General features: G+C 47.6%; 1 protein-coding gene across 8 annotated transcripts in view; it reads right to left on the minus strand.

Annotated features, from left to right (window-relative positions):
- The window catches only part of LOC102695504 (pleckstrin homology domain-containing family G member 5), a 101177-nt gene that overhangs the window by 34244 nt on the left and 42983 nt on the right, over positions 1 to 23950 (minus strand). For 4 of the 8 annotated variants that reach the window (XM_069183608.1, XM_069183605.1, XM_069183611.1 and 1 more), the window contains exons 3-7: positions 5171 to 5312; positions 3700 to 3799; positions 3040 to 3100; positions 1356 to 1447; positions 775 to 911 (exon numbers count right to left, since the gene is read on the minus strand). In XM_069183608.1, the coding sequence (XP_069039709.1) occupies positions 775 to 911; positions 1356 to 1447; positions 3040 to 3100; positions 3700 to 3799; positions 5171 to 5312 (532 nt within the window). Of the gene's footprint in view, positions 1 to 774; positions 912 to 1355; positions 1448 to 3021; positions 3101 to 3699; positions 3800 to 5170; positions 5313 to 21719; positions 22221 to 23950 lie in introns of those variants that run through there. The other 4 variants (XM_069183607.1, XM_069183603.1, XM_069183604.1 and 1 more) reach the window with 2 other exon arrangements.

Consider the following 23950-nt stretch of genomic DNA (forward strand, 5'->3'; position numbering starts at 1 on the left):
AGTTGGGGATTATTGGGAGGCTGTGATTGGTAAAGACCAATGGGAAATTTGACCAGGATGCCGGGGGTAACACCCCTACTCTTTTCAAGAAAATTTCTAATGTTTTTTTAATGATTTTTAACATCCACGGAGAGTCAGGACCTCGGTTTTACGTCTCATGTGAAGGACAGCACCTTTTTTAACACAATAGTGTCCCAGTCATTATACTGGGGCATTAGGACCCACAAAGAGCGCAGGGGGAAGCTCAGCAGGTGTGAGCCTGGTCAGTACCTGGATGGGAGACCTCCTGGGAAAGCTGAGGCTGCTGCTGGAGGTGTTAGTGGGACCAGCAGGGGGCGCTCACCCTGCGGTCTGTGTGGGTCCTAATGCCCCAGTATAGTGACAGGGACACTTTATTGTAAAAAGGCACCGTCCTTCGGATGAGCTGTAAAACCGAGGTCCTGACTCTCTGTGGTCATTGATTTATTTAAAAAAATTAAAAAGAGTAGGGTTGTAACCCCGGCATCCTGTCCAAATTTCCCCCTGGCCTTTACCAATCATGGCCTCCTAATAATCCCCATCTCTGAACTGGCTTCATTACTCTGCTCTCCTCCCCACTGAGAGCTGGTGTGTGGGGAGCGTTCTGGCACACTCTGGCTGCCGTCGCATCATCCAGGTGGGGCTGCACACTGGTGGTGGTGGAGGGGATCCCCATTACCTGTAAAGCACTTTGAGTGTCCAGAAAAGCGCTATATAAGTGTAAGCAATTATTATTATTATTATTCTTATGATTACCTTTCACTTTGAGGTAGTGCCCCCCGAAGCGGTAGGCCTCGAAGCTGAGGGAGAGTGGCGTGTTGGACTGGTCCAGGAACAGGTCGACCCTGGACAGCTCGATCGCCTTCCTCTCGAACACCGGGGCCAGCACCTCACTGCGAGAGCGCGACAACGGGCCGGGTTAGAGAGACGCGGCTCGGCACACACACTCGCTCCCGCGCAGGGGCTGCTGCGCCCTTTTTCCGTGGATAAACGCGTTCGTACCGACCCCTGCCACGCGACGGGGAGCAACACGCTTTTCCCACAGCCTGGACAGGGCCGAGCTGCAACACACAGGGGTGGCTTGTGCACACTCCGCTTTGTGCCTGGTGTTTTGGCAGTTTCGAAGATGAATTCTCTATCTCGGTGGATTCCGCTCACTGTAATGTGGCAGGGATCTTTATATGAGTATATAATGGGAGACTTGGAAAATCATTTTATATTGCGTTCTACCTTGCAGTGTTGAATTCAGAATCCACCTCCAAGGTCTTAACTCTACTGAAATGGCAATGCATTGCCCTCCTACCCACAGAGACCACCCCTCCTCCTTCTGCCCTCACCGTAGGGACTTCTTCTTCATGGCGGGCACGATCTCCATGTCGATGTCCACGTTCAGGTCAAATTTCAGCGTGAAACACTCTTTACTAGGGTCCTGCAGGGGGAGACACAGCCACGTTACAGGACAGCGAACCCCAAGAACACGGCTCAATATTTCCCAATTGTTTGTTTTAAAAATGCAGGGTTTATCATCAGTTTATTATACTCTAACTCTTAATGACCTATTTATAAGCAATGGTTTATAACATTCGTGTTTGGAAAGCACGTATAATTCCCATTGTTTCTGGAGCTGCACAGAACATGAACATTTTTCCTCATTATGCTTGATTGCTACACCCTAAAGATAAGCAACTACCAAAAAATAAAAAAATAAAACTCAGAACAAAGTTCTGTCAGTATTCAAATGTCAACATTTTTGTGGATTATTTCTGTTGGAATTTAAAGGAATATTTAGTTGTGTGAATCAAGATGAACCTCCTGTTTCCTGGAAATCAATTATCTATAACTAATGACTATTCTTTGCAATATTACAGTGATAGTACAGTGTAGCATTTTTAAGCACAACACCTATGCAATTTTTAACCCATTAAGTTATATGACTTATATGTGCTTCTTTTTTTTTCTGAGGTATGAATACATCTGGAAGGCACTGTTAGATTTACTTCAATTCTCCTCAAAGCCAACTCTACTTCCTTTTGAACAATGAGTAAACAGCCTGGAGTTGTGAAATGATAATTCTGCCGCCTTCTGCTTTTCTCTTAATATCGTCAGCACTAAGACAGCCCCCACAGCTCTTCCCACTCGCGTTTCTGTGGGAAACTGTGGGAGTGGGTCAGGAGCCAGGAGTTCCTGAATGTGCAAAAAGGGAAATTTCCAATTTCTTCTTCAAGATTTCCCTGAAAACGACAGTCACACTTCCTTATCGCGATGTGTCAACCATACAAGCAAAACTGAGTTATTACTCCATCATTCTGATGTGCCTCACCCTAAACTCCCTTTTCACAAAAAACAACGATGGAGTTCGGACTACAGACAGATGCGAAAATATTATTCGACTTCACAGGCAGTCAAACCAAAACCTTGGTATACTTCCTCGAGTGAAAGATGCAGATAGTGGCCCCGGCTTCTCTCAGCGACTGTGCTGCGGGAATCCTGGTTAGTGTCAGCTAGTGACAGTGTGCTGGAAATCCTGGTTATAGTCAGCTAGTGACCGTGCGCTGGGAATCCTGGTTATAGTCAGCTAGTGACCGTGCGCTGGGAATCCTGGTTATAGTCAGCTAGTGACCGCGCGCTGGGAATCCTGGTTATAGTCAGCTAGTGACCGCGCGCTGGGAATCCTGGTTATAGTCAGCTAGTGACCGTGTGCTGGGAATCCTGGTTATAGTCAGCTAGTGACCGTGTGCTGGGAATCCTGGTTATAGTCAGCTAGTGACCGTGTGCTGGGAATCCTGGTTATAGTCAGCTAGTGACCGTGTGCTGGGAATCCTGGTTATAGTCAGCTAGTGACATGACCCAGAGCTCGCAATCACGAAGCTCAAACTGCACTTGGGTTCTTACTGTATGAGTCACTCAGGAGCCGCCCTCCAGCCCCCTCTGAATGATTTTCCTTTAAGGGAAAGAAGGAGACTCTGAAGCGCGACGTTTGAGATGGAAACAGAGGTGTCTCACCCTGCAGGCTGTACTCACGTCTGTGTGGCGTCTCCGGGGCTTCTTCTTGGGCAGCTTCATTCCTGCTGCTCTGCGATCCCTGTGAGGCAACACAAGCAAATACCCGCTGGAACCATGACATGAAGGATCAGAGAACAGAACACCCACAAGCTTTCATCCCAAGCACAGCAGAGAGCTCTCACTGCTTCAGGACCAGGGGCTACTTGGGAAGTGGCATCAACAAAATTTTACAATCTTCCCCCCATGCTTAACATTCAAGGTGCTGGCAATAACGCTGAAAATGAAATTGCATTCACTATATATGTTGCATTTAAAAAAAAATTAATCATAAATAATGGTTGCATTTATATCTTCTGATCTTCGAATCGCCAATTGTTAAGTCACCTTTGCTTTCGGACAGCACAGAGTGAATGAGTACCGGATTGCATATGAATCTGGTGTGCTCACATTCTTCACTGTTCACTCACTTGAATCGCTGTTACCTCCACTACATCTTAGAGGAGAGTGTGAGCCTATTGGAGGAGCAGATCACCCTGGGATCCTCAGAGCAAAATCTGCATGAGATTCTAGGATCAATGGTTTCCCAGCAAGTAAAGGCACTAAATTCACGTGCACTCTTTCCTCAAGCTCTCACGCCGAGCCCGAACCCTCTGGCACAGAGCCGTCCAGGAAACTCACCCCCTCTCGTTGCCCCCCTCATCCTCCTCTTCCAGATCGGAGGGGGGGCTGGTGCGGGAGGGGCAGGAGCGCGTCGACACGTTCCGTGCCAGGATCGAACCTGGGGGAGAAACGGCACCACACATGATCACATTTCAAACAAAAAGGCCTCGCGTTCTAGTGAACCCCAGCTTGTGTCTACCGGCACACCAACGTCTGTTGAAATATATTATTGTGTTTTTTATAACAAAGTGGATAAGTCACTGCAACAATGTAACTTTAATTATTTCAGGCTTCATCACTGCTAATTAGTAAACCCATCTGGCCAGTCCTCACAATTAGCAGAATAAGGAGATGGAATTTAACTAGGCACACAATTTTCATCAGGTGAGTCACATACACAAGCGGAGGTAACGGGGGGCAGATCCTCTGTGACGCAAATTGCACTGAAGGGAAAGGAAGAAGGAAGTGGCCAACCAAGTGAGTGGCTTTTGTGGACATGTGTTGAAGGTTCATGAGAAAGAGACTTTGTTCTTTCTTCATTAGCTGATAAGCACTTTATGCTCTTATGCCCAAATGTTCTTAGAAAGTCACCGAAGAAGCTCAGAGGAGCTTAGGCCTTGCTTTTATTTGGTTGCTGAGTATTTCACTTTGCGCTGTAAATAAAAGAGCACTCCATCTTTACCATCCAGCTGTTTGGGGTGTCTGTGTATCCGTGGACCTGCCTATCAACGTTCCTGATCGTGACACCTTGCCCCAAGGGGTGTCACTGCTGCTCTCATGGTATCCTACATGAAACAGCTGGATGGGATCTTTGGATAGAGCAGACCAGCAACCAAACTAGACGGCTCCAATGACCTCCTCCAGCACCTCTGACCCTTCAGACGCTCTCATCTTCTCACGTCAGACATGTAAAGTGCTCTGGGAGGTGCTGCTTACACCCATGCAGGACCGGAATGTGAGAAACCCAAATAATAAGAATTGCTTACACTTAGATAGCTCTTTTCTGGACACTCCACTCAAAGCGCTTTAGAGGTAATGGGGATCCCCTCCACTACCACCAGTGTGCAGCCCCACCTGGATGATGCGACGGCAGCCATAGTGCGCCAGTATGCTCACCACACATCAGCTCTCAGTGGGGAGGAGAACAGGGTGATGAAGCCAGTTCAGAGATAGGGATTATTAGGAGGCCATGATTGGTAAGGGCCGATGGGAAATTTGGCCAGGACGAGTACACCCCTACTCTTTTCTAGATACACCCTGGGATTTTGTAATGACCAAAGAGAGTCAGGACCTCGGTTTTATGTCTCATCAGAAGGACGGCGCCTTTTTTACAGTACAGTGTCCCCGTCACTATACTGGAACATCAGGATCCACACAGACCGCAGGGTGAGCGCCCCCTACTGGCCCCACTAACACCTCTTCCAGCAGCAACCTCAGCTTTCCCAGGTTCTGGGCAGGCCCAAACCCGCACAGGCCTGACGGCTCCTACCTTGCGGCTGCAGGTCGAAGCGGGGGTGCCGGTCGAAGTGCATGGCGTGGTGCTCGTCCTGGTGGCAGCGGGAGTCACATGACCCGCACAGGTGCAGCGGGCTCTTGTTGTTGAGGTCCCGGCAGTCTGAGTGGTGGCAGACCTGCGGACATCAAAGAGCCCTGAGTCAGCCAGTCAATGTGTCAAACGGTATGACATGGGGGGCGAAGGCAGCATTGCCACTGTACGCCAGCAGCAGGCTCATGTATACCAGCTGATCTCAATGTGGCGGTCAGCCACCACCTGTCCCCTTATTTTGGATAATGATATATAAACAGAACGTTATTTTTGTGCTTGTTCAGCATCATTTGGATAAGAGCCTACACACTTATGTATTAAAACCTGAACTGGATCATACCAGAAGACTTATTTTTATCCTTATACAGAAATTCCGCCCCTTGAGACCTGAAGAAATATCAGAAGAGTGCCGACTGTCAAATGGACCCACGTAATCTAACCGGATTTCTCCTGTGATTAGAGATCTGATTAAACAAGCACAATGCACTAAAAAAGTGCAATAGTCCAAGATTTCCAATTCACTTCATCAGAGGTACAAATATCAGGCTTCTGGGTGAGCGTCTATGTCAGACCCTGCATGGCACACCAAGGAAGACCAAGCTACCAGACACTGCTGCGATCCTGCCTTTAAGGTTTTGTGCTATTGGTTGTGTCACCTGCCTTTTAAAATTATATAGTATAACTATAAAAAACTATAAAATACTCATAGTACGAGTTAAGAAAAGATGAGAATCCTAAATATCCACTGAGGTCAGGAGGGAGGGATTAATCATAAAAAAAACAATAAAGACAAATGAAAAAGTTCACTGGGAATATACAGTAGCACTGCCTTACGAAAACAGCGGCTCCACCACAAGGTTGTTCTGAAACTGGGCTTTGTTAAACATTAGTCGCTGATGTCATCGCTGTTTATTAGAGAGATGGACTGTGGGATCTTTGATGACCAGACAGCAGAACGCTTTCAGCTCGACCTCTCAGCCTGTGGTAAAACAGGGCGTGCGCACATACACGCTTTTATATTTCTGTATTTGTGTGGATGTCTTGTTGACTCTCCCTCCATTACCTACTATTCCAAGCAAGAGGCAAATGAAACTCTACACAGGGGGTGAAAAGGAACCAGAAATATTCCTGGCACTTTCTGATTTAAAAGAAAATACCATTGGGTTTATTAAAAAAAAAAAAATAAATTATGAGGCTGTTCTCTCGGGCAGCACTGGGGCCCTGGGTTCAACTCTGGACCTGGGGTGCTGTCTGTGAGGAGTTCGTATGTTCTCCCCCTTGTTTGCATGGTTTCCTCCCACAGTCTAAAGACATGCTGGTAAGTTTACTGGCTTCTGGGCAAAAAAGCCCCTGTGGTGAGTGTGTCTGTGTGTAGCTTGTGATGGACTGGCGTCCCATCCAGGGTGTACCCTGCTTTGGGCCCACTGCATGCTGGGATAGGTTCCGGCTCCCCCACGACCCTGAATTGGATGAAGGGTTTAGAAAATAGATGTGTTTGGGTTTCTATCGCTGTGGGGACATTGTCTTAGGTTTTGAACCCCCAGTAGCATTAATAAACGCAAGTTTATTTTTTGTACTCGTGAGTAAAAAGTGACAAAATGCTAGCTCTCGCTCTGCTCTGATGTAATATTCTGCACTCACTGACAGCCCCAGGACAGTCTTGGGAGTTTCAAGAAGACGCTATTTAGTTTGGTAAATAAAGCCATTTGCTTTGTGAGGAACTCTTTACTCGGAATTGGCCATCACAAACCTAGCAATACATGCAAACACACACACACACACCAGCCCTCCACCCCCGCCAGAGCTCAGACAGCATTGGCCCACCGCTGTAACACAGAAAGGTCAAGTGATCAACAGATCCTGCTTCTACAAACAGGATACAGGTCTCTGGCCTCCACTGTAAACACTGAGAGGCAGAGCGTTCATTGACAAAGCCTGTGCAACGCTAGTCAGCAGCCAGCGGGAAGCCTCAGTGGAGTTCAAGTCACAGGGCCTTCGCATATCCCACGCCTCCCCTGGCCGGGCAGCCAAACGGGGTATTTCTCATACAGGGTAGGTCATAGAAGTTACACTGTAAGCTCTGTGACAGGAACAGATCACACAAAAAAGGAACTTTCTGCATGGTGCCTGTTGGTTTTGGGAACATCTTATTGTCCTTGTGTTGATGGCCACTGTACCTTTTTTATGATCCGATGTGCTTTTCCTTTGTTCAGTCACAGTGAGACAAGGAACCTGGGTTTTCGTGGACTCTGACCTGTCCCCTGCTAATTTCAGGCCTTGCTCTGCCCTGCGGTAAACGTGCTAACCCTACAGTCTGTAAATATCAGTGCATTCTTTAATTCACAACCAAGGGCTTGGGTCTTTTATTTCTGCACACGGTTGGTTGTTCACTTCACTCCCACCCCCCCCAGCTTTCCCGGGATTTTCTAAATCCCGGTCGTCTGGCCTCACACAGCCAGCTAAAGCCCCGCCCCTCCCCTGACCCCCTTCACCTCCGAGGCAGGAAGTGAGGATGTGTGGAGAGAGACAATGGCCGTCGCGTTAATGGACTTCCTGTCATTGTCCCTGCAGCCACTCGTGTGAGGATCTCTGGGCTCTGCCAGGGGCTTGTGCCAATGGCCACCCCACAACCTGGCACTGTCGGGGCTGCAGCCCTGTGCCCCTGCCCTGCGGTGCAGTGCTGCCTGTGCTGCCTGCACTGCCTGTGACTGGGATACAAAGCGCTAGAAAGAGTCATTACACAGCTTTCAGAACCTACTGTTCCTGTACACAGCGGACCAGCTCTTTTCTTCCTATCAGAAAGGAGATAAAAACGGCCAACTAAGCCCAACTATACATAATTTAATATTGCATATAAGCTTCATCTTGTGTTTGTGTGCAGTGTGAATAAATCTGTACCTTTTATATCATCATGGTGAGTCTAAGACAATAGGAGGTAAAAAATATTGCTTGGGAGCAAAAAAGCTTTGAAAAATAGATTACTATTATAACAAAGTCAGGATTCTTCTGCAGATGGAAACCCAAGGAATGAAAAACTGAGTTGCATTATAATTGCTTGCATTTGAATATCGCTTTTCATCCCAAATAATGTGGCACCTCTAGCCTTGGGTTCTACATGGAGAGTTCAGGATTTCTGACCTATTGAGATGCATGACATGCATTCACTTTTACAATTCACCACTGACTGGGGCTTTACCCTTTCCCAGAGAGGAAGAGATGGCAAATGAATCTGATACCAATAGGGAGATTTTAAAGACAAATACCTCCTCATCTCCTACTTTCTCCACATACCTCTTACATCCCACCAGTTCCATTTTTAAACTTCACCCTTCCATGAGGAGGTTTCAAAGCATCCAATGGAGCCCTGCTCGGTTCCAAAATAGCACCTAGAGGGCATCAGGCACCTCAATACATTGTATGTGTAAGTGCAATGTGCGTTCTTGTTTTGTTGGTTTTATCCAGGCTGCACTAGAGCAAATGCCAATCAACTTTGTTGACATGCCAATTAAGCATTGAATTGAATTAAGAACGACCCTTCATATATCAAACAACAACAACACAAAAGAGCAAAGAACTTTGCTCAAATAATCTGGCTCGCTCCCACTCTGTGAGTTCCTAGGCAAGGGATATATAATGACACATCGAACACAACAGGTGTCTCACAACACAGATTTGCCCCGTCTATCTAGCTGAAAGATACCGCCTGAAAGGCTTTGTTTATAGAAGAGAAGAAAGACTAAGAATAAAATAAATAATAAAGTTTCAGGAACCACAAGATGTGTTGGACCTTGTAATTAAAAACTAGTGTGCCAATGCATTTCCGTTTATTTTTACAGGAACTTCAAAAAAGCAGATTATTTTAGATAAATACACACCTTTCTAATGTGGTTTGCTGCCTGTTTTTCCTGCCATTAGAACTGAAATCTCAGTTGGCTGAATTTCACAAGGTTTATAGATGCACCATGAAAAAAAGATTGTGGTGCACTTTGTTACAAAAGGAGATTTTTTACCTTCGGTATTAAATACCGACCTCACAGTATATGTGGATACTGCAGTGTCAAATTAAATAACAGAACAGAGTCTTATTTTGACACTGTGTGGGGGGCGTAAAGTGAAAACTGAGCACTTCCATTCAATCCTCTGCAAAACCGGACTCCAACTATCTCAACACACAGCCAAAACAAACACACTTGCCTGAAGTGACTGAACGTCTTCCTTCTGGAGTTTAATTAAGAAACAGAATTTCCCCCCAAAAAATGTTTGGGGGATGACGCAGTGGAGCGCTCCAAAGATAAGATACAGGAATAAAAACAGCCCAGCTGCGCGACCAAGTGACATCTCCAGCGGAGGCCGTGATTGCTTCCCAATCTGCGGTTATAATCCACTAATTCTCATCCCCCATCCGGCAGGACAGGGGCCGAAACAGAAGCCACTGCCGGCGGCCGCATCATGTCCAGCTCTGGACAAGCAGCTGTGAAAAGCACACTAACCGCTGGGCAAGCTCCGGCTTCGACTTTACCATCCACAGCCCGTCTCGCTACGCCACGCCTGAGGAGAAGATAACCTTTTCTTCTTGCTGCAGAGCTGTATTCTTGTCTTCCCTTTTCTTTATCGTGGAGCGGGCAGCACAGAGAAACCCCCAGCTCGAGGCGAGTGCCCAGCGCACAGACAGAGAGGACTCCCGCTGGGTCGCTCGCTGCTTGATGCAGCTCAGGTTTGGGGGGCTACAGGGTCTTAGCTTTGAGTTAAGTTTGGGGGTTCGCGATTTGAGGGGAGACCTGCCCCCGTTTAAATGATTTTAAACCCATGCTGCTCGTTTCCTTCACCAGTACAAAGCACCGGGCCTGGAAAGCCCGGAGTGGATTGAGCAGCTACGCAGAGGGAGTGCTGCCGGTTTGCCCAGCGGAAAACGGGCCCAATGTCATTGCAAGGCCAGAGAGAGATGAGCGAGCGATCCCTCAGCCCCCACGTGGGAGGAGGGGATTATCACCAGGCTTGTGTTTCAGTGCACGCCGAGCAGCTGAACCAACAGCAGCTCGCCCCCACCTGAAACCCAGCGCTCTGCCCGGCCTGCCCCCCAATGCCACCTTCCCCCATCGGCTCTCCCACCCTGCAGCGACACAGGATCAACCTGGAGCCGGGAGCCTCGCACAGACAGGTTCTCCTCTGATCGAGGAGCTTCCAGCTCTTCTTGTGCGTGTGGTTAAGAATCATCCGCAAAGAATTAGTTTTTTTTAATGTGCTGTGTATATAAGGAAACAGTTCTTGAATACGTCTATTAATCATCTGATAATTAATATCTACATACACTGACTGATAGTGACCTCACGCACACTCTTACTGGAATTTGGTGCCTCGTGCCCGAGCAGGGAGATGGCATGTTCAGTTGTAAAAACAGGCCATCTGGCGAATCGATGCATGCTATAAAGTGTTGAAACATTTCCCACTGCATTTTTCACTCTGAGAATAATTGGCCGTTTAGAAAAAGCGACTGTGGAGAAAAACGCAGGAAGCAGAGCCACAGACAGTCTGGACCTCTGGAGCTAGACTGCAAGGGAAAAGTAGCCGTTTTTTCCAGGGAAGAGCACACTGACAGAGCTGGAAGGGCTCAGTAAAACGCTTGTCCCACTTAGACTCGTTGCCACCAGCAGGCTGGCTAGTCTCACTGCTGAAGCCCTCATCTAAGAAAACATTGACACTCGCCTTTTCTTCTTGTTTTATGCCCATTTGGTAATATTTTAATAGCATCTACAGGACGTAAATGAGGAAAACCGCTTGAAAGAATGACTACATGTCTTTAGTATTAGTATTATTATTTATAATTTCTATTTATATCCATCTATAAACACTATTACCAACAAATTCACATCCCTTTACATTTTTCAGTGGTAACAAGCATGTCAATACTATAAATGGTATTAATACTTTATCAAAGATAAAGAAGACAAGAGATCAACATGCATATTAATCACTTGCTCAAGTATTGTACTGCACTGCAAAGGCAAAACGTGTACCCAAGGCAACAGCATTGAAAAACACAGTCAGACTCAGGCTTAAGCTGTTAAGGCCTTTTTCTATAGATATTACATTTTTAGTGCCATGCAGATCTGCAGTTTACTGGGATTTCGAAATGAGTAATTGTAACCCATTCAGCACTGTGCTATTCCTTCCTTTCACCCAACCAGCCATTTTCAAACCACCTCTCCTCATTCGGGGTTGCGGGGGGATCCGGAGCCTATCCCGGAAAGCAAGGGCCACAAAGTGGGGGTACACGCTGGGCTGGATGCCAGTCTATCGCAGGGCACACAGAGAAACAAACACGCGTACATTCACACCAGGGCCAGATTTCCCAGAAGCCAATGAGTGTTCCTGTGTGTCTTTGGACTGTAGGAGGAACACAGTCCACATGAGCACAGGGGACCCACAAACGGCACACCACTGTAGCCATGACATGCCAAATGATTGAGATGCTGAACTGAAGCCATCGTTCCTCAGGTCATCTTCCTGTAGATGTCAACAGCTTTTTTGAAATACAGCGTTCCTTTGTTCTACACATTTCTTCTCCATAATTATTTCTCACGATTTCATAATCGGCTGCAATCACTGAATATTTGAACTGTAAGAAAACTATACCGGAATACGTATATCTTACTGTTAAATTCACAAGAACTGAGGCCCTTTTAAAAAAATCAATCATTTAGACCTGTGCCTAATGGATATCAATGAATTAAAACGCTACTTGGATAAGTTCTGTTCAATTCTGCAGGGGGTGGGATACCTTACTCTGAAGATCTAAAAACCATTCAATTAGAGAGCAGAACCTAACACCGAATTAAACACTAGTAACAAACACAAAAGGAAATGAATCATTTAGGAAAGATAAAGCCTAGAAAAGTTCACTGCAAAAGGACTTCATCCGAATGAAAGCTGCTTCAAGCCAAGGCGAGGAGCAACAGGCAACTGGGTATAATGCAGGCTGAGCCCGGGCCGTGACAGGGGAGATCTAAGGAGGATCACGTTGCAGCCAGGAACAGCGCTGCTGGAAAACCAGGTGGAGCGCTTCCCAAGGGATCAGAAATTCCAGAGCAACGCCCTGGTACAGACAGTGTGCTGCAGGAGGTCCACGGCCAACCCAAAACAGCCAGCCAGGGCTCACAGCTCGCACGCGGAAGAGTCCAGGGCACTTCATGCTCGAGGTCACAGCCAGATCACCAGAGAGTTGAAGATCCCAGCCCTCGGGTGCTCCCGGGTGGCTCGGCCAGCGAACACCCTCGGCTTGGAGTGCAGCTGAGGCCCTGCGGGCAGGACAACGCACCGGTGTCACCTAGGAGTGCCCGGGCTGAGAAACAGCTTGACCGCTCTGGGATCGCGAAGAGACCGAGCAGCCAAGCAAGTAAGACGGGCCGGACGGTACATGTGGCGGTCTTGACGTTCCCCTGTGTGTGTGGCAGATGGCCCAGTTGGCTGAGCCCAGCCGGGGCAGGGTGGGCTTGCAGTGCTGCATCACTCCTCCAGCTGACACTAAACCTCCTAGAGTTTTAGTTTTTAGATATATGATACATTATGTATTGTATGTATTATGTATGCATTGTATATTATATATCACATATTTATCCAAAACGTTACATGTATTATCCATCCATACCTTTCCCCACTTCTTCCAATTCAGGGATGTGGGCCTATCCCAGCAAGCAAGGGGCACAAGGCAGGGTATACCACTGGATGGGACGCCAGTCTGTCACAAGTCTCACACACACACACACACACACCAGGGCCAGTTTCCCCAGGAGCCAATTAACCTTCCAGCATGTCTTTGGACTTTGAGAGGAATCGAGAGCACGCTGAGGAAGCCCACGCAAACGTGGGGAGAACATACAAACTCCACACAGACAGCGCCCTAGAAGTTGAACCCGGGGCCCCAGCGCTGTGAGGCAGCAGTGCTAACTGCTGTGCCACCGTGGCGCCGTCCATTTTTTCATACAGTTACATCATGATTATACAATCACAGGAGGATAACGGCGTAAAAATGGCAGACGGCTCTGACTAGCACATGATGTACTTAAAGTATGTCATCCTTATACTCCAACTGTGGCAGCAATATGGCCAGGACTCCCTGACAAAAGAGATCCCAATGTGAGTGGGACATCCCAGTTAAACAGAGGTTAAACAAAAAAAATAAAACCACGTTTTTTGGTGCATCTCACACTGTTGCTTGACAGGATAGGTTCTTGCTCTCCTGTGACCCTTTATTAGATAAAGTGGCTAGAAAATGTTTCTGAATGTTCTTGTCAGGTTATCAGCACAGACTGTCCTGGCACCACATACTCCTGTTCTGAAGATGACTAGAAGAAAGACTACAGACAAGTGAAGAGCTTAACGCCCATCTAGCCCACTTGGTAGCTAGCTAATCTGAGGATTTCATCCTGCCATTTCTTTGATACAAGACAAGGACATCAACTTGATCCACCTGGTTCATACTCCCACAACTCTTTGTGTGAAGAAGCACCTCCTGTAAGAACCTTCAGCCTCCTCCTCTTAAGAACTTAAGAATGAGTCTGTTCTCACCTCTCCTCTTACATAACACTATGTGCGACATTCCCTCGCTGAAAAGCACTCCACACATCTTATCTCATTGTTAAAGTTAAAAAAAAAATCAAACCATGCAAAATTCTCTCCAATGTGCTACATTCAGTTTCACACCAGGTGACTCATTCACTGCAGGACGAAAGCTTTTTAAGTCCGTTGTGGGACTGGAACCAGGCTTTCTGTGCAGTGCTTCACCTGAACACATGGCTGCTCTGTGGTCTGGTTGGAGACAGCAGCAACAAAGAGGATCAATGACTCTAATTCCAGTTTTGCCACATCCACCTCCATCATGGCGTCACAAGCCTGAAATGAACGTACAGAGAGGAGTATGGGAGCTCCTGAGCTGCTCCGCCAGTATAAGCGCCTGCCCGAGCACAGGCTGAGCTCCAAGATCCCGGGTTCGAGCCCGGGTCATGTGACTCTGCAGCGGTACACACTTGGCTGAGGAGGCCTGAGAAGAGCCCTGGGATCCGTCAGCCAGGAAGTTCTCTGCCCTCGGAGACGCGGTGATCTTGTGACTTCCTGAGCGCTTGGCAGTCGATGACACACGTACAGTTGGGCAGGTTTGGTGGAGCCTCTCGTTCGCTCCTGAGTGAAGGTGCGGGTTTGTTGAAGTTTGTATCCTTGCACCAACGCAAGACAAACACACACGGGGCATCTCCAAGTCACGTGGGTGTAGAACAGAAAAATAACCGGGGATTCATTTGTCCAATAAAACTAATTTAACAAAGGCAGCAGCCGAAAAGACAACCATAACCCCGATTTGGAGAAAATGCCATGTCTCCAGTCAAGGGAAGAGTCATGCACGCTATCAGCTCAAGAGTGCATTCTAGAGAGCTGATGTCTGAGGTGATTCTAGTGGTGTCGATGAGCACTTCTCCCAGGATAAACAATGTCTGAGGAAACAGACCAAAACAGGCAAAGGCCAGAGCTCTCGGAAACTGGCCCTTTCCAGTGTCGACAGAAGGGAGAGGCATCACACAGCGTGCACTTTAAAGTTTAATGGCGTGACATGTGAAACCGTAATCCCCAGGGCTGAATCAGACGAGGGCTGTGTAATTAGCCTTGTGAGCCGTTCGTGGCTCATGCCCCACGCTGTCTGCTGAGACAGGGCGTGCTGAACGGGCCTCCCACTGCGGGCTTTATCCCATCTCGCCTGCTCGGTCAGACACCTCCCTCGCAGCTCCAGACAGCAGAGCATCCAGAGAGCCGTCTGCCCAATAACTCAGGAGAATTTGGCTGTCAGGGCTGGAGAAACAGCCTGGAAAACTTTTCTTTTTTCCTCCTGATTGAAACTTCATGGAAGCGATAACAGCAAATGGATTCCTTTCATCTATGAATGAGCGGACGCAACACTTTCTCACGGAATTTCAGATTCTCTCCCTTAAAATAAATACATGCACCTCTTCTCAGAAATAAAGTGTGCCCTCCAGTCCAGGTACTGTAACTCCAGCAGCCTGATCTGCCGAAAGGCAGTAACCTCTCTTCCTTCCTTCCTTGAACATCCGTGCTCACCGTTTGTTCCAGATTTTCTGTAGTGTTCAAGCATAAAAATGTCTCAAATACTTATATATAAAAATACAGAGCTTATCAGCTAAAGAAAGCCACAAGATTCAAACTGAGAAAACAAAACGCCTCCCCAAGATAGTGAGGACACTGCTCTTGTAGTGACATGGGCAACGAGAACAGTGCACCACACCACTGTTCACTTTTCTCACACAGACACTGGGCCATCCCTGGAGTGACAACTTGTTTGTTGACTGGACACAGGTTACAGCAGAAAAAAATAAGGGGAGTAACATCAGGCAGAAGAGAAGGACTGATAGGACAGCAAAGGATATGAAATGAGGAAAGGAGAGAGGCAATACTATTATCATAATCATCGCTGGTGAGATTTTAGTGACAATTATTGCTACCGAGTTACTACAGTTTAAAATAAATGTATAGGCCCAACTAATAATACGTATCTGGAAACTATCTTCTACAGTATGTTCAATATCATCCACCCATCCAGATCCTAACCAATACTGGATCACAAGGGAACGGGAGTCTAACCCGACCAGAAATCGGACAGGACACCAGTCCATCTCAGACACGCTCACACAGTCTTCCCAGGCATTTACCCAATTAACCTACCAGCATGTGTTTGGACTGTGGGAGGAAACTGGAACCCCTGGAGGAAACCCACACAAACATGGGGAGCACACACAAACTGCTAAACACTGTGACACTCCGCTGCTCTAATTAAATATATCAATCCCGGACTAATCCCTCGGTGCCTTTTTCTGAAATGTTTATACTCAGATCACAGCGTTGCCTCAGGAATGAGAGCAGCTCTGCTGGAAACATGTACAGTAAGAGGGTTCACAATGAAGTGCAAGTGAGAATACGAGTGAGTAATCACCATTATCCCTGACACTAGTACCACGAGTTCAGCACTATTCACAGACATCCATCGATTCATCCATTTAGCCATTGAATTTCAGAAAAGCACCACCGAAAAAACTGCATCTGTGTGTAACGCTTCGCATGCCGAAGAACAACACTGAGGTGCAAGACAAGAGCTGGGAAAACCAGGACAGAGAGGCACACGGGGAGAAAGATAAGGCTTCTTCAGCACAGGCTGTGACCCACGGCCCCTCTTACTGAGATAAAGGCACCGCCGGCCCACCCTATTCTGCAAATACTCAATATTTCCGAAGCCTAAGCAGGCCGTCGGGCCTGACCCCACACGCTGCAGACAGCACTGGTGGTGTGCCAATATTCAAACCTTGCCTTCGGCAGGCAATCCTGTTCAAGTAACACACACACAGTTTCTTTCTGTTGTTTTATCCTGAAAGATGAAAATGTTTTCATCTGTAACACTCATTGGTGAAAGGAGCAGCAGGGAGCAGAGTGACCTTCCAGTGGGCCCTATGACCCCTTCCAAAAATAAAAGCCTAAATAACAACAAGCAAGGCCTTGGCTTTTCTGTTCCCTGTAGCACCACAGGGCAGCCCGTTTGGGAGGAGAGGTTAAAGGGCACGAATGTCCGGCCCCCTGTTCTGAAACCTCAGCACATGAAAGAGGAGAGACCAAAACCAGAGGCAGACTTGAGAGAAATACTACAGGTACTTGACCAGCTGGGGAAATATATGGGGAAGCAGAATGTCATCAGGACCCTGAATTACTGGGTCTTTAAACTGCCCGGTTCCCAAAGGGAAAGCAACCTGCTGAACTCTTTCTGGAATTTAAGGGGAGGTGACGCGCAGCGCCTCGCGCCTGATGAAATCCGAACGGGGTCCTCCGAGTGACAGAGAGGAGGGGGGAGAGAAAGACAGTGGCAGGGAGGGCCGAGCGCATGCACAGAAGAGGAAGGCACTGAGAACGGCAGGGGAAGGATAAGACAGAGGTGTGCAGCTGGGGCGAGAGGCAGGGGAGATCGGCACGTGTCAGGGAGAGAGAGGAACTTCGAGACAGAAGGTGTCTGAGCTGCCAGCGCTGTAAAATCCAGAGAGCTCGAGCTGCCTGTTCTAATCAGGGGCTGTTTCTTATTAAATTCGCATATGTGCTCGCTAAAAACAGAAGCGCTTTTGGTCTCCTTCTGAACAGGGCGGAGGCTTGGGGAGCTTTCCAATACCACATGCACACACATGTGCCGTAGCGCGCGGACAGAGACGCACACATGTACCGTAGCGCGCGGACAGAGACGCACACACACAGTCCGGGAAGTGCAAAAAGAAAAACACACAACCGCTCACTCGCTGGAGATGTCACTGGGACACACGCACAGGGAGAAATACAACCCGCTTAGCGAGGCGTATGCCACATGTACTGGCCTTGACAGGCGTACACAATCCCACAGTGACAGGACCGGTAGCTCAAACACAAGAGCTGACTTAGGAGCGCTGCTAATTTTAAAATGATCTGACAGATTTACTTGAATTGCTAGTAAATTGTTCAATATTTTAATGGAATCTAAAAAGAGATTTTAAATCCATCAAAGGACTGTTTAAAAAAATAACGCTGATGTAAACATGGTGTCGAAATAATTTCGTGCCTGTTTTAGGAAAGATTTTAAATAGCTTCTAACACCAATTCCAAAACAATTCAACTCAACTCACATTTAGATGCACTAATTTGGATGAACATTAATGCGTCATTTGCTGAATAGTAATAACAACACAAAAAAACTGTTTAGGGCAGCATCTGATTCAAACAGCTTTCCCATATGAATCATGATGGTAACGCCGGGACACAGTCTGGGTGTGTCAAGAGCACTTGAATGGGTTCCTGGATTGTCCCAGTTCTAGGATATTTTTGGTCACCCTGGGAGGAAACAGGAGTAAACATCTGTGGTTTGTGATCCTGCGGTTTTTTTCTTGTACATACCCATGAAAGATGGGAACTGCAATCTGAACCTGACCACAAAACATATGTACAGTACAGTGTGCTCTGGAGTACTCACTGCATGACAGCACAGCAAAGAATCCAGACCCAGTAAAGTACAGCACAGCAGAGTACAGTGTGCCCTGGACTGTCCAGTGTAATACAGCTCAGGACAGGACAGTGTGCCCTGGACTGTCCAGTGTAATACAGCTCAGGACAGGACAGTGTGCCCTGGACTGTCCAGTGTAATACAGCTCAGGACAGGACAGTGTGCTCTGGACTGTCCAGTGTAATACAGCTCAGGACAGGACAGTGTGCCCTGGACTGTCCAGTGTAATACAGCTCAGGACAGGACAGTGTGCTCTGGACTATCCAGTGAATACAGCTCACTGATGAAGCCAATTCATATTTGGGGATTATTAGGAGGCCACGACTGGTAAAGGATAGGGGGAAAATTTGGCCACAACACCGGGCTAACACCCCTACTGTTTTCTAGAAGTCAGGACCTCAATTTTATGACGCATCCAAAGTATAGCGTTCCTGTCACTGTTCTGGAGCATATAGGACCCACACAGGCCGCAGGTTGAGCATCTCCCATTAAGATACCAGCCAGGCTCACTGCTGCTGAGCTTCAGTGGGCTGCCAGCTGTGAGTTGCAGGGTGATATATTGTAGCTGCTGGCTGTAATCACATCACCTACAGCTGCCAACTGCTCTCTGAATCACAGGCTTCACTATTTCAATGTCGGGACCCATTTCTGTGAAACACATTTAAATTGTGCAATGTGCGGCACACCTTATTTTGGCTTTTGAAACTAAAATATTGACACCACAACTGAAAACCAGAAAAATGAACGAACGGGTCGAGAGCAAAAACACTGGCCACAGTTCACGAGAGGAAACTACGGCGTTTTAAGAGCACACACAGGGGAAGCATATTGTGGTGTGTAAGTGGCAAGTTAATTCATTCTGGAATACTCTTGCGAGGGCAGGAGGACTGCAGAGGAGCTACATGATCCTGATTTATGAGCAGACAGAACGTAGCTGCTGCAAACCCCTCTCCAGCTCTTCCTCCAGGCTGGAGCACACGGGGCTCAGCTGGTGCTCGCTATGTTTCAACTTGTTGCTCCACGGCTGTGCCTGCTCACACACACTCTCCCCGTTAGCACGCCCGCTGAGCGCATACCTTCAGCCTGGTGTATGTCTACACTTTGCGCTTTGAGCCAGCTAGAAGGGAAACAGGTACCGTCGTGTCAGGACAGAGAAGAGCTCTGGCAATCTGTTACATCATCTGCCCTGCCTGTAAGATCTCGCGCTCGATCCGCAGAGCTACAGCAACAGAACAGCTCTTTGGGATCGCTGTTTTTTTTTTTCTCCCAGAGCTACTGTCTGTAGTCTTGCAAAGCATAGCGTGCAGAAGTGATCAGAAGGAGGCGGGGCAGGAATGTTTGTCTTAACTGTCTTTTTTTTTATCTGCACAAGGCCTTTAAGTGCCAGTGATGAAAGGGTGCTTTATAAATTAAAGGACCTTATTGATTGTCTGACAGGTTGAAAGGCAGTACCTTAAACGTTAGGGGTAAGAGTTTCTGTCTTTGATCACGAAAGAGGGCTTGTATCCAGACAGGCCACACCCTGGTACCAAACCTTTTTACCAGTTTAATGACTCCAAATGTCTCAATACCTCCATCTGGTCAAACTGCAAAATGATTTTAAAAGAAGATGGACTATTCAAGCACCAAAATTTTTATATACACCTCACACAGTAAAATCTGGCACACACCAGACATTAAACTAGCCCATTGCAGCTGCCTTTGATGTCCACTGTGGGCTGTATTTCTCTTCTGATGGAGCACTCCCACGAGTGTATACAGATGCTGTCCAGGGGAACATACTCATCACAGTCCCATTTGCTAGAGCAGCACAATTCAACACTGAACACAGCAAGGTTTTCACAATACAGTTGTTTGAACAGACCAATTCACATTCAAATATTCTACACTTCGATAAAGTCGATCAGACTTATCTTAACCTAATAGTTCCAAGGAGATTAGGAATTTTTGGGATAGCTAAAAGGCCTGTAATGTCTTTCCTGAGGAAATGCATGTGAATCCCAGAGTCAAGGTGTGTGCTAGCAGATTAAAATTTGTTTTTGCTCTGATCTAGGATGTCTCTTCATAGGTGTAAGTCACCTCCTGCTTGACCTGAGTGCAGGACTGTCCCAGGACACAGTTCACTTTCATTTCTGACTGTGTCAACCAGTCAGAGGAAGAAGAAGGAACTAGAGCATTTTAAATGAATGAGAAATCTGTAATGTATCGGACTAGAAACTCGTTGAGTGAAAAGCGTGGTTTTTAATATCTGCACGAAAGCGAAGCTGTTCCACTTTATTCGGAAATTGATGATCTGAAACCCGTCTTTGTGAGCATTATGAAATTAGAGAGAGAGAGAAGAGCTCAGTTTGTTTATATAAGAAGCAGATGTGAACTCTACAGATAGCAGAGCAAGAATGCAGGCTTCAATCCCATCTTGTGTATTTTATTTATCCTCTTATTCCATCTTTTTGAGGAAACAAAAACAGTGAGTGAACTGGACAGAGCTTTTGAATAAAAAAATAATCCAAATGCCATTGCCAAACTTGGAAAGCACAAGTGCAAGACGGTATCTCCTATCGGTTCATTTTTCATTTACATTCTCCCGTTCTTTCGCGTACAGCACGAGACAGCTGGAGGAGGAAGACGATTTTCCATCTTAAAAATCCCAAAACATTTCATCTGTCACTTTGCTCTTTGAAACTGCCCCGTGAATACAAATCTCAACAGGAGAGTGTTTCAGAAAGATCTGAAATCCAGAGACCACTATCAATCACCCTAGCTACTTATCTTACAGTCCAATCTGAGCTAACAGTCAAGTTAAAATATTATATATTCTGCTGTAGGTGGTTCCGCAGGTAGCCCATGATGAATAAACACCGCTGTCCATGAGCACCTTACACTGGTGATGCATTTCATTCATGCAGTGTCCAACTTACAGTGCACCTACCTACTGAACACAAACTTGCATTAAGAACAAGCTCGTTTAGAATACTGTAACTTGGCTGTTTGGATACAGTCAGTGTGGTCTATAAATAGCTGCTGCAGTAATGGTCTGCTGTGTTGCCAGCTATATTAGGCTCAGAAGTTTCCTTGCCACCCCAAATACTGCTGTGTTTTATCAACAAAGTCACACTGAGGATCTTATTACCAAGATTCTTTATGTCTGGGAATGGAAAACAAAAGCCCTTCTGGCACGACGCGTTGGAGCATGTGTTTCACAGCTCACCTGGACCTCTCCATGTCTCGACTCTTAACGATTATTACTTTAAGAGATCACACATGTCCCCCCCAGATGGGCAACGCTCTCTTCGAGACGATAAAAAAAGAAGACATTACTACCTGGTTTTCTACAGTAAACCGGACAGGTAGCGGGATCCCACAGCGGACGCAAGAAGGCGAAAACAAGGAGCGGGCAGACGAACGGCCGATCGGAGGGCTCTCGCTCACCTGGAGAGTGATGTCTGCCCAGAGCAGCCGGCCTCAGGCTGCTGGCTCCTGTCAAACAGCCCCTGACCAGCGGGACGCGGAGCGCTCTCCCCGGCTCCCCCTGCCCCCCTCGAGGGCAGACGGTAATTCCCTTACGGCGGCTCAGAGTCCCGGGGAGGGGGATGGGGTGGGGGGGATTCAAGAGCTGGCCGGCTCTCCGATTCAGAAGACCCCCCCTTCTTTCCTCCCTGGCTTCAGGCGAGCGGCTGCCCTGCCGCTCTGGCTGAACGGATCGGAGCGGAATTCCTTCCCTCTGACGCGGGCGAGCAGGTCGGCTGTCAGCGCAGGAGAGCAACCAGGAGCTTGTGTTTTCGGGAGCTTGCTGGACAGCAGAGGAGTTAGGAGAACACCTCCCCCCCCCCTCCCGCCCGCCCCTCTCCGTGCTCGACCCACGCACAAAGACACACGGCGTGAGCAAGGCACTGTTCACTGGCCGGCAGATCCACTGACTGAGTCACTGCTGCAGGGCAAGAGCAAATCACTGGCTGCTCTCTCTCTCTCTCTCACACTCGCTCACTCCTTCTGTTGCTTAACTCACTGCTCTGACTTTAACCAACTGACTCCAAACTTAAAAAAAACAACCGGGTACTATGTAGGAGCAGGACTTAATTCCTCGGAACAGATGCTGACGCAGTTGGTGATGTGATTTCCCTGTACTTGGGTGAGCAGATGTACTCCAGCTACACGGGTTTTCCTATAAAACGTTGGACCTTTTTGTGGCAAAACTGCATCTTTCTGCACGAGCAGATCGGGACAGGTCACTCAAAATCTAGTCGAGGCAGGTAAGAGATGAATGTAGTATCCGAGGCAAAGGAGTCGCACATTTTTATCGGACTACTCTGACAAGAGTGATCCCTCCTTCCCCCAGTTCAAAAAGCAGGACAGGCCTCTAGAAGGGATGCATTCTGAGAGGAAGTCTTCAATTCTCAGGTTCCTGACGAGGCGATCAGATGTATTTCTGTGACCCCAGTTTTTGTCCACTGAATCAATGACTGACAAGAGCCCGACTCCCGTGGAACTTTGCTTGAGCTCACTGGTTAAAGCTGTGTGGCACTGTCTGGTCACCAATCAGACAGTAAGACTCGAAGGACAAATGAGTGGAGTACAATTACAATGATGCTGAAGCTTAAAGCATCGCCTTTGTGTGGTAAAAATGAGGGGTACCTACTGTACTTCTTGATGAACTGATGGGATATCTCTAGGTGATGCCTGAGCTGGGCCACCGACACTTTGCCAAGGGCACCATACCAGCTGAAGACAACATCCAGATTTTCTAGAGCAGCTCAAAAGCTGACCAGCCAAGAATATTCTAGGAGTCTATTTTTGTATGACCGAAAACAACAAATAGCTCTTTACGAAACAAGGGGGGGGTGCAATTATGTTGTCAACTACAGCCTACGGTCTTGACTGAACAGAGGAACCAGCAGCAGCTGGTACACGCTGAGTTTGTGCCGCTTAAGTCCTCTATGAGTCTCAGCTAGAGATCAAGATCAAGGGGTTTCAGCCATGGGTCTGGGGATCCCCAGAAACACAGACAATTCTTGGCCTCAATTTATTTGCCCATCAACAGAGCAACTGCTCAAGGTATACGTGTTATTTTGCAAGTCTTAGTTATAAAAATTCGAGGCATCAGTTTCTATTTTACTGAGACGTCCAGATCAGTAAGATCTCTTCCAGCCAGACCAAGGATGAAATCCCCTGTCACTGCCAGGATGGAGCAGGCATCAGTCACAGCCGGGGCAGTGAGATCAGCAACAGCCACACCTCCCAACATTCCCGTAAGGCCCCGCGGGTTCCCGCGGCAACATGTCAGAAGACGAGGTGGGCGTGTTCGCAGGAGCACGTCAGCATTCCCACCTGGTGCTCAGGAGCTGCAGGGCCCAGCTTCCGGAATTTCCAAACTGTCTTTTTAAAAAAAAAAGGAAAAACAGGCCGCTTAGGATGGTCCTTCCCCCCCCCCCCACTGCACTGTACCATTCTAACATCACCACGAGCGACAGAAACGTCTCCACGGGACCCTCAGAGCTCCGGAGGAACAGGCTGAAGTCTGCTGCCCTACAAGGTTATCCGCCACCTTCCTGCTCCAGGTGCAGCGCTAACGTCTTTGCGAGAAGCCAGGACCTAGTCACACTGTCACTGACAACACCTACCATGAGGAGCACAGCTCATGTCAACTCCTTGGACACAAATTA

This window comes from Lepisosteus oculatus, chromosome 25 (assembly GCF_040954835.1).
Source record: "Lepisosteus oculatus isolate fLepOcu1 chromosome 25, fLepOcu1.hap2, whole genome shotgun sequence".
In the NCBI taxonomy this organism is placed as follows: Eukaryota; Metazoa; Chordata; class Actinopteri; order Semionotiformes; family Lepisosteidae; genus Lepisosteus; species Lepisosteus oculatus.